This window comes from Paramisgurnus dabryanus, chromosome 6 (assembly GCF_030506205.2).
Source record: "Paramisgurnus dabryanus chromosome 6, PD_genome_1.1, whole genome shotgun sequence".
NCBI lineage: Eukaryota > Metazoa > Chordata > Actinopteri > Cypriniformes > Cobitidae > Paramisgurnus > Paramisgurnus dabryanus.
In genome coordinates this window covers 27,779,658-27,797,326 of record NC_133342.1, presented here as the reverse complement: position 1 = coordinate 27,797,326, position 17,669 = coordinate 27,779,658, and the positions used below count along the sequence as shown (strand labels likewise).

Genomic DNA, 17,669 nt, shown 5'->3' with positions numbered 1-17,669 from the left:
TTGACAATAAACTTTTTACAGTGAGTATATGCTGTACAGGATCTTCAGCTTACAAATATTAATACAAAGACTAGCTTGTGTTAGACTGAACATGATTAAGTACTGTACAGAATATTTTGTCATTTCACTAGGATCACCACACATCACCACAGGTTTGCCAAACTGTCCTCCTTTAAAATTGTTCAGTCAAAGTCCTGCCTTAAACTTGTGTTACTGTTTGGGCCAATGTTCCTGTATTTGACTAGTTGGGTCACTCAAACAAAAAGCAGACAAAAAAGTATTTGGCATTAAAGTGAACCCATTTCACTGCTAAAAAACAATGTTATTTTGTGTATTTGGTATAATACAATGTGTTGGAGTGGTTTATGGTTAAAAAAATATATTTTCCACATACTGTACATTTTTTAACTCCAGATTTCACTCTCTTCCTGAAACGCACGGATCTGAAAAGCTCTGTGTCCCTGATTGGCCAGCTAATCAAATGTGAAATGTGAAGCTCCTTACCATGTTTGAAAGATTCTCTCACAATTCAATGCAAACAGGATTTAACTTACAGGCTGTGAGTCTGAAGCGGGAGGAATTATGATAATGTCGGTCTTGTCTACATCACCAATCCCAGGAAGTAAACTGTTGCCTACAATCCGTGTGTTTGTTGTAGTCCAAGAAAATAGATTTACGTTGGAGATGATAACTCGCATCACAGTTTACTTTGCATATCGTTAACATGTACTGATACACACTTATGCACCAAAGGAAATGTAAAATCGTGAATCGGACAATATGTGCTCTTTAAAAGTACATGCATCAGTTTTAAAAGCTCTCTATGAAGTGGATTCTCTTTGATAGCTACTTAATGTCGCTGTGACAGTGACACTGGCATTAAACACACCATTGTCCAGCTGAAAACAAGCTGATTGTATAAACATCTTGAGCCCATATGCACAAATCCCACAAATACACTCACCTGGATGCCAATAGAAAGGCACCTGCTCTTCCTGAGCACATCCCTGCGGAGATCTTCAACAGCTGGTATGGGTATGGGTACGGGCAGAGGCATAGGCAGCGGAGAGGAGGGACTAGTGCTGATGGTGACCGTGCTGTTACTGACATGCTGACTGGCAGGACCGTGGATCTGAGCATTGGCTGCCTCAATGGCTGCCGTCAGGGCTTTCATGCTGTCAATGCTCTCAGTTGAATTGCTCAGACCAGAGTGGAGGGCTGGCTCGCCCCGTGTACCGGGACCATCCATGTAAGCATCCTGCGCTGACTCTGTGCTGCTCTGGGCTGTAATGGAGATGAAGGGTTTGGTGGAGGTGCGAGGAGGTACTGGCGGAGGAGTCTTTTTGTAGGTTGTGATACATGATGATACTGTTGGGAGAAAAGTGCAAGACAGTCATTTACACTTGCATTTATGTGTTACTGGTGCTTTTTTAAGATTGAGCTACACAACAAACCATGGTTTGCTTCTTGCTTTACATTGTCAGATAAAATGTTCCCTAGCTGTCACTGAGGTGCTACACTTTCAAAAAGTACCTAAATAGTTCATTGTAACTCAGAGGTACATATTGTACCAAATGTGGCCCTAGACCACAAACCAGTCATAAGTCACACAGGTATATTTGTAGCAATAACCAACAATTCATTGTATGGGTCAAAATAATACTTTTTTATGCCCAAAATCATTAGGATATTAAAGGGGACATTTAAGAAGATTTTTTTAAGATGTCATATAAATCTTTGGTGTCCCTAGAGTACATATGTGAAGTTATAGCTCAAAGTACCATATAGATAATTTATTAAAACGTTGTGCCGTTTTTGGGTGTGTCCTTTTAAATGCAAATGAGCTGATCTCTGCATTAAATGGCAGTGCTGTGGTTGGACAGTGCAGATTAAGGGGCGGTATTATCCCCTTCTGACATCACATTTCAATTACGTATTTTTTCATGCTTGCAGAAAATGGTTTACCAAGACTAAGTTACTGGGTTGATCTTTTTCACATTTTCTAGGTTGATAGAAGCACTGGGGACTCGATACAGACAAGGACAAAGTCAGATTTTCCCTTTTAAGGAAAGATTATGTTCTCTGAAGATATTTTGTAAATTGAAAACGCCTTGAGGACGCCGAATGCCAGCTGTTTTTCAGCTGAGTGCCAGCTTTCTTCAGCTGAGCGCTTTGGTAGCTGTGATACTTCAGCTGCGAGCCGGTTGGTTGCTGTGGTAATGTCCAGCCCCTCCTCCACTGTGATTGGGCGGCCTTGTGAGAACTGACATTGACGAGCGCAGCTTTTCTCCAAAAGTTGAATCTCTTTAAACTCTTGATGCTCAGCGCCGAGCGCGGAAAAACCGCCGAGCGCCGGTTTTCAGCACGGAAAAAACCCGCTAGCTGCTGGCTTATTTGAAAAGCGCAGAGCTTCCATTGGAAACAATTGAAAACATGCGCCGGCCGCGGGCGTAAAAGTTTTGGTGTACACAACCCCTTATATCTGAGCCAAATACTGTGCTATCCTAACAAACCTTCAATGGAAAGCTTATTTATTTAGGGGGTTGCGCACCAGACACGCAGCTCGTTGTCGTGTCGAGTCGCGTATAGGACAACTCGGAGGTATCATACACTGGAAGTGCACATTAAATAGTGCGAGCTTCGTCAGATACCGTCTACATTAAAATGCAAAATATACGTTAGCAGCCAATGTTATTCGCTAACGATTTGGGACAAATATGATGTTATTTAATGTTAAACTATGTGATTGGCGCTCTGTGGCGTGACAGGGATTTGAGCAGTGGCCTGAGTCACAGCAGGCAGACGGCGCCTGTGTGCGTACACTCATATAAAACAACGTGTTCTGTTTTTTTAGAACGTTGCGGCGCTGAGCTGCGCGTCTGGTGTGCGACCCCCTTAAATCTCAGTTACAAGCAAATGACCATTATGACATTTTTTCCCCTTTACCTGACAGTGTAGGGGAGGGACATTGCTGTTCTAGCCAGCAGTTTATTGGACAAAAATCTGTGTGGTGCAACATGAGTCATCAACAATTATACTTTGCATTCCAGGATGAACAAAAAATGCAAAAATTAAATGTAATTAACATTAAGAAGTAATGCAGAGTAGATAGCCTCAAAGCATACATAGACAGACGTCAAGCCATAAAACACTAATTTCAATTTAATGGAGTCTCAAAGAGCCAAGTCAAGGATGGAAACAGCTAAGAGGAACTTCGTGGGAGAGATTATATTTATAAGCATCAGGATAATTACTGTAATACTAATACCAATTCATCATAGCTGCCTTTAAAAAAGTTTGTGTATATGGGTAATTCAAAGGCATCAGGATAGAAGCAAAGCAGATAGTAATGATGACTGATGTGATGACAGTAAAGCCTGTGATACTAAGTTACGGACTTCTTTGATCAACCTTAACTTCCAATTACATCAATGAACAGTCAAACTCTCTGTTATACTGGGAGTTTTCTGAAACATGCACAGCTAAGCACATTTAAGGGCCACACATGTTGTGCTGAAGACAGGGAATAAGAGACAGATGATGATTTAAAAACAGATACAAAAGTCCTTTCACAAGCGGTTTAATAAACATGTAATAAACATTGTTCTAGTATTTATAAAAAGAATTATAATTTAGCCATAGCATTTTTAGTGCACATTAAGGGTACAAAACAATACAGTAGGCCTACTGTACAGTTTGTTATTACCATTAGGGGCCACCACAGTGAGTCAATGCAATTCAAATTCTTGGTTTATTCTTTATAAAGCTTGTAATACCGAGCATGGATAAATATGCAGTTATTAAAGGGATAGTTCGGCCAAAAATGATATTAAACCCATGATTTACTCACCCCCAAGCTGTCCGAGTTGCATATGTCCATCATTTTTCAGACAAACACATTTTTGGATATTTTAGAAAATGTTGTAGATCTTTCAGTTGATTAAATGTAATGTTACGGGGTCCACGACCTTCAAGTCCAAAAAAAGTGTGTCCATCCTTCACAAATTAAATCCAAACGGCTCCAGGTTTCCGGTAGCGCCGCCATCTTAGACTCCTCTGTATTCAGGAGAGAGTATTAGCGTAGTGTACGCATATTTTCTTAGTGACGTATGACAAATTCGGATGGCGGGGGCACAGAGCAGCAGCAGAGTAGCCTCCGTACGCTGCGTAAGCTCTCATCCTGAAAGCGGACGCGACTAAGATGGCGGCGTTACCGGAAAGTAGTTATTAATGTTAATAAAATTTTAAATATGGATATATCTACAACAACACCGCGCGGATTACCCTCAGAAGACCTTTGTTTATCATCCTGGAGCCGTTTGGATTTAATTTGTGAAGGATGGACGCACTTTTTTTGGACTTGAAGGTCGTGGACTATGGGTGGACCCCGTAACATTACATTTAATCAACTGAAAGATCTAAAACATTTTCTAAAATATCCGAAAATGTGTTTGTCTGAAAAATGATGGACATATGCAACTCAGACAGCTTGGGGGTGAGTAATTCATGGGTTTAATATCATTTTTGGCCGAACTTTCCCTTTAAAGCAGACATATCATGCTTTTAAATCTGTCCTTTTTACATATAAATCATCTATTTGTGGTCTATATAAAGCGAAACTGCAATGCTTGGGTCTGAATTCCTCATTATTATAGCCCCACAGGCCCCCTTTCTACCCCTTTTCTGATGTGCATCTGAGAGCAACTCGTTTTGGTGCTGTCTTTTTAAATGCACGTCATACCCTGCCCCCTCTCCAGGTTGCAGAGGTGACACTCGGCTAAACTCCACCCCGTTCGGCCATTTTTGTAGTTTTATAGCAGAGATATGATTATCTAGCGGCACAGAAACGTTTTATTTAATCGTTATTCACAAAATGTCAACAACGGAAGACTTGTCCATCCAGCCTTATATGTTCGCGCCAGAGTCGGAAATGGAGCGAGATGAAAATGAAGACGACGAACCTGCAGAACAACGTCTTCATATGGAGGTATCGCAATGGTCTGTTAATGCCGGCTGTCTTATTTCAGAATATTAACAATTATAAAGTTGACTATTATTCTTAGTTAATTGTAAGTTGTTGTAATATGCTATAACTTAATCCCGGGTTGATGACCACATGCGACATCCACAGGCTGCAGCCTTCGGATTGAGAAACAGCACTGCTAAACCATGACAACCGTGTACTTTACTGTTTTTAAAGTTATTTATAGCTTACCAAAGTGCTCTGCTCGTCGTCTCCAAAGATAGAAGTAATTGACCCCTCAATCAGACGAAGTCTATCGGCAAATCCTACTTTATACTGGTGGAGGTTGGTGAAATAGTTATCTTTGAAGTGCTTCGCGCACTAAAAAATGACATTTCTGTGAAAAATAAAACTCAACCAGGCACAGGTTCAACAACCGAGCATTTTGATTTACTCTCTCGTAACTTCTGCATCTTTGAGCTTGGACTACAATATCGCAGCGAGAAATTGAAAATGGCGGATTGCTCGTAGTGTTGGGCTGGGAGTCGATGTCCTTATTTGGCAGTTCCGCTGCAAATACTGTGACATAATTGTTCAAAATACGTAATAGATAATAGAAAAATCAGAACAGGTTGGAAAATATGACCAAAACAGAATATAAAGATATCAACAAAGCACCTGAAGAGACTAATTTCAACTTTTATGTACTTCTAAACACTACAAAATGCATTTAAGAGCTAAGAAAGTGGATTTAGCATGATATGTCTCCTTTAACACACTTCCACAAGAACTCCATCATATCAGCCCATCTTTTGACATTGAAAGTGTTATCTTGAAGAGCAGACACACGACCTCCAGCATTTTACTTCAAACCCCAGACTAAACATAAACTCACTAATCTATCTATGGCTGCATGAGGCTGCTGTGTTGTGAGATAAAGGAGGAGAGTAGTTTGGGTGAGCAAAATACTAAATGGTCTTTATTTTGTATTCTATTAAACATCAGTGACCACAAGGGGGCATGTTAAACCTCATTTCTGTCTCCATAGTACTCTTTTCACCCACTTAAATCTGTATCATCTGTAGGATAAAACAGCATTGTGAATAGAAGCATATAACACTATCCTGGCATCCTTGTTTTTTTTATTTCTCAACCTATAACACCAGTAAAACCTCAGCATATGTTTGAATATCTCAGTATATCCCCCCCGAGCTACACTATCAAAGTATGTAGGCTACATACAGTTTACAATCTCCCCATCTCACACTCATTCATACACTTTCCCTCCATGCAAACACTCTAAATGACTCTGCAGCCAAAACAAATTGTCTGTTTCAATCTACTTGAGCCTTTAAGAAGCACTGTACCCAAGATAGCTTGTAAGTTCAAGACAAAGGCCTGCTCCTTGAGCTCCAGTGTGTACAGCCTGCAGATCAGATCAGATGTTGTTACAGCTCTAGAGATTTGTGTTACAGCAGCTCCCTCTCCTCTAATTTCACCTCCTCTCTCTCTAATCAGCTTTCTCTCTTTATGGTTCACCTGGGTTTGAAGCGTTACAGATGATTACAGAAAGCAGCATTGTTGTAAACCACGCTTGTTTTAATGTGATTACCAACCAGACTGTTGATTGCATCTTTGTTTTGGTATTTGCTGCTGCACAAAAACAGATGCTCACAGGAGTGTTCGACAATTATTTTTAAAAGCGTCCTGACACCAATAATCTTGACTGGTCCAAAAGGCATTGCGTAAGCAACAGAAACTAAGTTACTAAGTTCAACATACTGTATAGAAAACATGCCTATATTTTCTTGACATTTATGCATTTGGCAGACACTTTTATCCAAAGCGCATTACAATATATACTGTACATTTTATCAGTATGTGTGTTTCCTGGGTTCAAACCCATGACCTGAGCTATACAGGACCACAGAATGGCAAATAACATCAACAGCAGCCCGGTTGTTTCTGTTTGGTCAATACATCAATCCTACAATCACAGACAATTATTATACTCCAACAGACAATCCCACAGGCATTTATTTTTACAGTTACAATTGCTAATGTATATTTTACAGGAAATTTATTTGACAGAAAATTTTGAATTTATTGTTTCTGGTTAAGTTACTTGACCCCCCTGCAAGCATGTTTGTTACTATGCGTATGGAGATGAAGAGCAAGATCAGATGAAAGCGGTAGATATAAACTTCTTATTAATCATTTTGATTTTATGGTTCCTGGACAAAATCAATCAAAGACAATAAAAGCTGATGTTGGGGAATATAGCTAAATTTGTGCTAAATTATTATTGATTCAGTCAAAAACTCACAAACTGCTTTGCAACCAGAAGCTTTAGCTTACATGAAACTACAGAAAGTACTAGAGGCTTCCGGAAATTAATAAAAGGAGTAGAGATGTATTTTGTTTATTATTATTGCCCTGACATCAAGATGTGATGCCATCAAGACATTTTGGCATCAAAATGTGCAACAAACACAACACAAAACACCGTTCATAAGCTCTCTCTCTCTCACACAGGGAGTTTGGCATACATTCTCAGGGCAAGTTCTGCAATGCTGTATATAATGTACTTAAAGTGCTCTATTTTCACTTACTGTACTACTAGGCATGGGCCGGTATAAGATTCTGGTGGAATGATAACCTTCAGCAAAATACCACGGTTTCACAGTGTTGCGGTATTGCCATTGCAACACTAAAATGTGTTATTTTCACATGCCAGGTAAAATAAAGCCTTTTGATTATAATATGGTTTAAAAATATATATAATATTTTCGTAACGTATATTAAATGTAAACATCAAATCAATCACATGACTTAATAATTTAATACATTTTGTATAAACACAGCTCATACCTTGGAGATGGTATCACAGAACATTTTAGTGGTTTTGAAACCTTGACTGTTTAAAACCTTGGTATACCTTGAAACGGATAACCAGCCCATAAGATAAGACCATTTAAGTGTACTTATCTGTGTTGTTCTGAGATTATATGAACTAAAATTTCCTAAAATGTCTTTAAAAAATATCTAAATAATAAAAAAATTATTTAGGTACCACTTGTAGTACATTTTATCTCATTTTTGCATGAAAGATGGGTTCAAGTTTACCACAAAAGTAACTAAATAATTTTTTTTATTACAGAGGTAATGGGCCCTATCATACACCTGGCGTGATGCAGCGCAATGTGTGACGCAAGTGTTTTTTGCTAGTTTCAACCAAGCGCAATGATCTTTTAACGTTTAGCGCCACGTTGTTTAAATAGCAAATGCATTTGCACCCAATTTTGCGCACATGGGTGTTCTGGTCTAAAAATAAGGTGTGTTCAGGTGCATTGTTTGCACGTTGCTACTGTATTTTGAGGCAACTAAAATAGACTACGGCGTTGACCAACTAAAACCTGGTCTAAAGTCCATGGTGCAATATTGTTTTTGTTATTTAATGACTGCAATATGCGCCTACAAATGGGACGACAGCGCGCGTTTGCGTATCACACACATGGATGCGCAGCATACAAATATGAAAAATTTGGATTAAAATAGAAAGCGTAAAGAGCTGCTTCACCTGTAGCCTGGTAAGTATTGAATGTTTTGCTTTAAAGCAACACTATGTAGTTTTTTAACCTTTAAATAATGTCCCTAAAATTATTTCAGTGATAGAACAACTCGTAACTGGACAAACTCTACTGCTGCTGCAACCTGAGCAGCCTCCTAGCTGCAACAAGCACACTCTGAAAGTGGCGGTGGAGGGTAGAGCACACAGCCCCGCCCCTCCCCCTGCCTGCAGAAGAGTGTCTGATACCAGGCACTGATGCACTTTTCAACCACATGGGGGAGCCATAAGTCAATTTTACATGGAAACTACATAGTGATGCTTTAAACAAATACAAATATTGGATCTATTTTGAATTTTTTTGTGTTACTATAAATTATTTTTTGAGATAACACAGATCACGTAGGGCTATCCATAAATTTACCGCAATTAAAAGAATGCTAATTTCACTTCCATGACTGAAAGAAAACGACTTTTAATACCAAAAAGAACAATCTCAATACAAATGAAAACAACGCAATTTCTTAACCTCAATCTTAAACTGGTGGTCTTCTTCCTCCGCTTAGTTTTTCATTTTACAAATTCCGCCATCTAAATAGGCAATTGCAACTGGCTTTTAAAGGGGATTATGGCTGAGACTCTTATTGGTTTATTGCACGTTACGCCCAAAACACACCCATTAGTCATTACGAAAATAGGAACAATCCTTAAGACCATGCGCTTGGTGCACAAACCATTTTTCCCGTTGTTAAATTTGCAAAAGTGGAATCAGACATGCCCTTTAGAATGCGTATAAATCGTTAAAATAGGGCCATTATGTTAAAAACACATTTTAGTTCATATTCATGGTGTCTAAAAATAGCACAGAAAAATAGACTTGGGTGCTTTTAAGGATTATCTTAAGAAGTACTAAAGACATTTTTTGTTTATTAAGAAAAAAATTAGCCCCCCAAAAAAGTAGTTTAAGTACACTATGAGAGTGTTCTACTTTTCACCTGGGTACACTGAGCACCGTCAGGTCCATTTAGAGAAAGATTTAAATTTAGTTTTGATACATTTGTACATTTGTCTAATTTTTTATCTGACTTACTAGTTTTATAATTTCTATTTGTGCTGTTTAATTATAAACAACAGGTCCATTTAAACTGCTAACAAAAACTTGAGAGAACTGGGTGGGGCTGAGGGGCCGCTGCTCCAAATACCCCAAACATTCAGCCTGCAACAGTGTACACTATTTCCCTTTCTATTTCCTCAATTTTACACCTATACTATAACTTCAGCCAAATGACTAAAATGTAAAAGGAAAAGATATGCTGAGTAAGCACTTCAGATAATTTGCAGTGTAAACACACCCACACATACAGGCACTGTTCACAGCAATGCAGTCTCCTCAGCCTGTGTGCTATAAAACTTGATCGTTTTTCACACTTTTCAAATGTTTATGCATTTAATTTGAATGTAATTTAATATTTATGCTAATTTGTAGAAACAGATGTGTTGAACACTTTAGAATAGTAGCTGAATTAATTAAGTTAATGCTAGGACATTAAGCAGGACATTTGGCAAACACCATTACACAAAGTGACATAACAGAGAGCAAATTTTATTCACAAACTGTGTAAAAGACGAAAAAACATGTGCTTTTTATGTTGACCTTCTGTCACTGATAGCAGATCTATTGTGTGTACTGACCCTGAGCTCACAGAAAAAGATGAATGATACGGTTTCAATTTTAGCCTAGCATCTCATCACTTTCAGTGACAGAAGATTCTCCGTAAAAAGTATCAGGTACTAGTTACTGTACACAAAACTGAGCTTTACCCAGCCGTACTATGCAACGGAAAAGCGCCATTCGTTTTATTTCCATGTCTAATGCTGCCACAGTGTAGTCTAATTCTTCCCAGATGAGACCTTGAACGATAAGGAGGTAACATGCTGTCATTCTGACCCTCGAGAGGCAATTAACACAAGCTGTCTGACACACAACAACACACAATACTCATAGCCATACAGTATGAGAGGAAAGATCAAATGCTGCCCACTACTACTATACGTCCCAAATACTCACACACTATTCTGGTTTGCTTGGCCGCTTCGTGTGACCTCAATCCCGAGCAAAGTGACATAACAGTACAAAGAGCAATGGTGACGGATATTATTTATGTAATGATGGTACAGCAACTGTGTCCAGCCGGCCACCAAAGTGAAGATGAGTTATGAGAATGACCTACAGATTATTACCGTCTGAATAAGAGGTTAAACGCAATACATAAATCTACTTAGTTAGTTGACTGCTACTGCACAAACTCACACAGTCAATATCCTGCTTTCCATTAAAGATTTAAACATAAAAACTTAAGCAGTATTTTCTAAATGCCAATAAAAACTGTTTTAAAATGACTGCATTACCATTCAACTATTGTTATGCAACTACAGTGTCATTTTCTTCATGCGGTCCAAAAAAGTCATTACAAAAACGGAATGGTGACAGGCGTGTTCAACTTTGTATGGTGCCGCGCAGACATATTACATTTTTTTTGCGATTATATGGGAGGTTTTGCATATGGGGGCATTTTCAATTTGCTATGACAATTTTAAGCAATGGAAACCCGTCTGTTGTTTCTATGTAATGTTTTGATAGCACAGAGCCACAGTTTTCAAATTTTCAGATGCCTACAAATTGGTGAGGTCTGCGTATGTTTTCAATCATTTGTTTACCTACTTAACTCTTTCCCCGCCATTGACGAGATATCTCGTCAATTAAGAGAAAACGCTTCCCCGCCAATGACGAGATTTTCCGTCTTTCCGCAATACCGCTATTATCCACCAGGTGGCGCCCTTCCGCAACTTTTTAAACCCGGAAGTATTGCCCTATGGCAAGCTGCTTCATGTCCGTGTCTGTTTTAAAGATCGCTCTGAATGGGATCTCTATGAAAAGTCCGTCACAAAAATGGAATTATCTCTGCTTTTTGCTCAAAATGTGGTGTTTTTGCAGAAACCTACCCATATTCAAAAGCTGATTGCAAAAGAACCCCTGAAGGTAGGATGAAACGTTTTTTTTTGTTTGAAAGCAGAGGGTCTGTTCTTTCATTTGGTATATTGTATGTTTATATATTTAAAGAAGAACATTTTCTGGAAGGCATTAAACTTTGGTGAAAATCATGAAAAACGCTGGCGCTGGCTGGCAACTTTTTTTTAAAAACGCTGGCAGTGAAAGAGTTAAAACAACAAAACAAAACAAAAAACTGACAGCTGGCAAAGCTTTGAGCTTTATTTTCAGGATAAGTAATGTTTTTAATCAGTAGCCAAGAGTTAAATATTTGCATAAACTCCAGGTACACTGCACTGGTCATTCAATGTCACTTTATACTCAAGACCTCCAATCACAGTGGAGGAGCAACCAGCAAATCATACAATGACTGATAAACAGAAGTAACAACTACCATAGCGTTCAGCTGGGAAAAACGCTGCCAGTCTGAATATTCAGTAGAGGGCCTGCCATGTGAAAAAACAGTACACGGCTTTACACTCATTTCTATATACCAGGCATAGTTAGGACATTTTAACATCTTTAATACTTCAACTTTAGGAGAAGCCTTAGATTACATAAAATGACCTTCGCTGTGAATATGCACAGGTGTTTGTGCTGCAAATCATCTCCCAATCACTTTGTCAGCAAAGAAATAACTGTAACGACAAATGAAATAAAAAGGGAAAGAATGGAGAATAATTGCCTCAGCCTAGGCAGATAACAAGAAGCTGACAAAGCCATCCAAGCAGCTTCTCTCCAGTCTGAAACTGTGGAATAATGTGGCAGCATTGTCGCAGCTTCAACTGACAAATGATGCTTCCTACTGTTGTACTTGTGAAAGTGTTTGAGTGTGTACGTGTATTTTGTGTATGTGTTTGTATGAGTCAGGCATCAACCAAGAGTGACTGTGACGGCCCTTCTCCTCCAGCAGCAGTATTATACCATCCAAATCTCAGCCTCAAGTTCAGCCTGTACCAGTATTACATGCACGTCATGTACAATCACACTTCACCCCTCTCTCTCTCTCTCTCTCTCTCTCTCTCACTCACTCACTCACTCTCACACACACACACACACACACACACACACACACACACGTGTGCATATTTGGTTCACGGGGACAATTCAATAGACGCAATGCATTTTTACCCTAACCGTCACAAAAACCTGTTGGCAGTCTGTAAAGGAGCGGTGAATCAAAGAATCAATTTTAACTCGATATTTTGTAATATAAGAGGTCATCATTTAATGAACATCCTGCAAGCTTCAGAACTTAAAACGTCCTTGTTACTGATATATAACAGTTTTGGCACCAAGCTACATTTCAGTCGGTTCAGGAATGTACCAATGTGTGTCGTTGTAGATATTTTTATCCCCACCTTAATATTCAAACTGCAAAACTGCTTTTGTAGCCCCGCCCACAGGTTCACGTGTCACACGTGGGGGCCAGGGGCGAAGCAAATTGTATGCAGTGTCTCAATCAGTAAACATGTCTTTAAAGATTGGCAAATGTAACCAAAATGACTTTTAAATAATTTTTTCCTGATAGACTTTTATTTCGATGCAGTGATCTGTTATGAGTACCCATGGAAACAGAGTGTTCGGTTGTGGAAGACAGTCGCTGTATAACCTTCCTGAGGAACCTAACATTAGGAATGCGTGGTTGAAGTTTGTTTTTAAAAAGTTTCTGCTCGCATGGGGAGTGTTTGTTTACTTTGTGTACCGCAGATTCATTTGTAAAGAAGCCACAAGTTAATATTGGATTTGACAGGAATGGCACAGCAGTAACACATTTTGTGTTACTTTTAAAATGATTTGTGTTTTATTTGAAAACAAAATCAACAGAAAATGACACATAATGTGTTAAAATTACGCATAATGTGTTAAAAGCTTAACACACAAAGATGAGTAAAAAATAACACATCCTTTCTAAGAGTGTACACACACACACACACACACAAACATACCCATGCAAACTTTGCCGAGTTTAATGTTTAATGCTTGATTTTTTTTGCTATATGTCAAAAGATCAAGACAAATTTGATTCCTAATGTCATGGCCCCACTAAGCTATTTATAATTTTTTGTTAGACCACCTTTTTGAGTATGTTTTATCTAAGAATTCAGAAATAATAACTTAAATAATCAGGCCAACAGTATGACGTACGAAAACTACAGAAGAAAGGTTATAAGCAGTTTGTTAGCATTGCAAAAGGTCATGAGTTTGATCACACATAAGGAATAAGGGAACACACATACTTAGAAAATACTGAGCTAATGCAATGGATGTCACTTCCGAAAAAAGTGTCTACCAATAGCATAAATGTTCAAAAACACGAGAAGAACTGAGAAACTGCTGTCCTTTCTACATATGCCAATTTTATTTCTTGCACCTAATCTCTGTACTCTTTCTGTATTCAGTCCTAATCTTGCAAATTAACCAGCGCTGCATATTTCCGTGCACAAGATTTCCCACAGCTTTAGTTCCATACTGAAAATCAATAGTCAGACGGATGGACTCGCTGAAACGGTGCCCATTCATTTAGCTTTGATTGAAGAAACATCCAGCCTTGTTCTACACATTTCAAAGTGTGGCGTCTCTGTGTGTATTCTTCCTCAGTCTGTCCAGGGTCTGCTCTGCCACAAGCATGCAACAACAATTATCAGTCCCTGTGATGGCAGCTGTGGTATTTTCCTGCAGTGCAGATTAAGGGGAGCTCTAAAAAAAACCTACATTCTTTGACTGTGAATCTAAATGATGGCCGCTGCAGGGCCTAGAGTTTAGAGACAGTGGGAGGATTTTGCAGTTTATGCCTGAGGGACGTCACACTTTGAGCATTATCGGATGACTCTGTGCAGCCTTACAATGCTGCACAACATTGTGTAAACAAACACTCAGTACTACAACAGCCCACCTGTCGACCACACTAAACCTGTTGGGGGTCTGAAATCTCAGTTTGCTCTTTAGAGCTCAGGCTCACATTAATATTTGAGGTTTCTGGATAGGGTAGCGCATGACTGTGTAAACACACATTCTCCATACAGACACTATAACTACGTAAGGCTAAGCTGCTCTGAAAATGTTTTGTGGAAAGCCCTGCATTGTTTTGGATTGCTGGTCCTCAGCATGAATGCATCTGCAGTTCCTTCAAAAATAGGCCAGATGAAGGCATCTAAGTAGACAGGATGCTGGGCAAGCATTGATTCAAGCATGCCTTGATGCCCTTCTCTGTATACTGCCTGCAAGGGAAGCATTTTTCAGCAGGACACAGTCCTAATCTGTGCTTACATCTGACAGAGGAATTCAACGCTCTCCATTTATTCATCTGCAACAGTGCTTTTTCTTGCGTTTTCAAAGCTTTGATTGTGTTTACAGTGCGCAAAACTGCATAACATGTTCATGTTTCGTGTGTAATTTACAATTTACAACACAATTTATCTCTATAGCGCTGTTTTCACTTTCCTAAAAATGGGCTGATGTCTTCCTTGTTCTATGAAGTCCCTCCTTCAGAAATACATAACGAGTTCTGATTGTGTAGCTGATTTAGTGTGTTGTGATTCGACAGCAGTTTAGCTTACCTGGCGAATTCATGTAGGCGTCAAAAACTATGGGTATGCACACTTCGATGAAAGTGACTGCGGTTACGCCCACTATAAATGCCATTTAAAAACTAATTGTTACCAGCAAAATCAATATTGGATTAGGTCAGTATTAAAAAGTAAATTCTTACTTTTACGCAAAATCCAATATCCGCCGTGTTATTCTGTCATTTTTTCTCTCTTTTTCCCAAAATGTGATAAACACCACTCTTCCTTCTCTGCAGAATGCAATAAATCTGCTCAACAAATCACAGCGCACCTTTCCATGTACTAAAAGATAATCTCAGCCTCATTAAAGACACATAGGGTCCTATTTAACAATCTAATGGTCTAAAGCGCACGGCGCACAGTATAACACGGCGTGTCGGAATCTATGTTTGCTCATTTAATGATGGTAAAAATGGTTTGTGCGCCTAGCCCACAGTCTAAAAGGGTTGTTCCTATTCTCGTAATGAGTAATGGGTGTGTTTTGGGCATAACGTGCAATAAACCAATTAGAGTCACATCTCCCATCCCCTTTAAAAGCCAGTTGCGCACGCACCATGCAGATTCCCTATTTAGATTGCGGAATTTGTAAAGTGTAAAACTAAGCGGAAGAAGACCACCAGTTTAAAATTGATGTTAAAAAATTGTGTTGTATTGAAATTGTTATTTCTATGTGATTAAATCGTTGGTCCTTTTTAAAAGTCGTTTATTTTCAGTCATATAAGTTAAATAAGCAGGCTTTTAATTGCTGTACCTTTATATACCCTACATGCATGTAATCTTAAAAAATAATTTACAAATATGCAAGAAAAGGTTTGTACTCTAAAAAATACTTTGTTTGTTTGTTTGTTCTTTATTGTCGAGCTTCGACTGGAATTGGTCTTTGGCCTCATCATACAATTAACATATAATTCACAAACACATAAAAACAATGGTACATAAAATAGAATAATCAATTCACAAAATAATTAAAAACAGATTTCACATTTTATACCCCTTGTTCAAAAAAACCTATTGCAGTTGGAACAAAGGTTTGTTTGTATATTGCTCTAGATGCTTTTGGGATTCTATAACGACGGCGAGATGGCAATAGTTCAAATACATGATTCAAGGGATGTGTAATTTCTCTCGTTATAGCTAGAGCTTTCCTCTGCACAGCAATTTAATACAGTTCAGCCATTGACTTTTGTTTAAAACCTATAATTTTCCTGGCCATTCTTGTGATTCTATTTAGTTTTACTTTGTTCACATTTGTAACAAACAGGAGATAAAGAATTTACAAACGTGTGGAGAGCGTTTCAGCACTCGGACAGCGCTGTGAGTGTTTTGAAAAGCATTACTTAACCCTTATGGGTTGTTGAGGCCATTTTTGGCCATTTTTGTTTTGTTTATGTCTTAATTTGACCACAACTTTATCTGTGTTTCAGCAAATTAAATGATTTTTGAGAACAAATCTTATAATGACACATATTTTGAAAAAAATGCTTTGACATTTTTCAAAAACTCAACGATATACCGTGGTCAACTTTACTACCCTTTCGTGTACAAAAAAGCCACTAAATTAAATAGCTATAAAAATGTATCAGATTAATATTTTTAATCTGTTAATCACGCTTAGTACTGATCAAATGCTTACAAAAATTTCAAGATTTTAACTCTTTAATTGCCAAGTTCATAAGTTGTGTCACTGATTTGATGAAAAAAAACCACACAAAATAACTGATATTCAATATATAAAGTGATTGTTGACTGGATCTTTTTTAACCTTTTTTACAGCCATTTAATTTAGTGGCCATTTTTATACACCCGAAAGGGTAGTGAATTTGAACAACCAACAAGGGTTAAAAAGGTTCCAAAGGTACATATCGTAATCGGTCCTCATTTATGTCCAAGAGACTCAATAATAATCTTTTACATTTTAATCCTTCAATTTTTCATGTGTGTGATAAGCAAACGTGCGTTGTCGTCCCATTTATACACGGTCTTGAAATATCAAAAAACAATATTACGTTATGACTTTAAAGCAGGTTTTAGCTGGTCAATGGCATAGTCTATTTTAGTTGCCTCAAAATAGCAACACGCCAACAATGCGCCTGAACACACCTCCTTTTAAGACCAGAATGCCCATGGGCACAAAAATGTATTTGCTATTTAAACAGCATGGCGCTGAATGTGAAAATTACAACTGCGCTGGACTTAAACTAGCAAAAAACACCTGCGTTACACTTTGCGCTCCATTGCACCGGGTGTATGATAGGGCCCATAATGTTTTCTAACTCATGCCTGCCCCATGTGGTAAAGATGAGATACTGCGTGCTATGAGAAATTATTTACATTTACGCATTTGGCAGACACTTTAATCCAAAGTGACTTACAGTGTATTACAAAGTATATATTTTATCAATATGTGTGTTCCCTGGGGATCAAACCCACAACCCTTGTGCTACAAATGCTATGCACTACCAACTGAGCTACAGCATGTGTCTTGCCATTAATAGTTCATCAAGAACTGCAAATTATTAT

The 17,669-nt window shown here is 38.4% G+C and overlaps 1 protein-coding gene across 6 annotated transcripts in view; it reads right to left on the bottom strand.

Moving 5' to 3' along the window:
* The window catches only part of dlgap1a (discs, large (Drosophila) homolog-associated protein 1a), a 126,459-nt gene that overhangs the window by 14,871 nt on the left and 93,919 nt on the right, over positions 1–17,669 (bottom strand). For all 6 annotated transcript variants that reach the window (XM_065276418.1, XM_065276420.1, XM_065276422.1 and 3 more), the window contains one exon: positions 965–1,368. In XM_065276418.1, the coding sequence (XP_065132490.1) occupies positions 965–1,368 (404 nt within the window). The remainder of the gene's footprint in view (positions 1–964; positions 1,369–17,669) is intronic.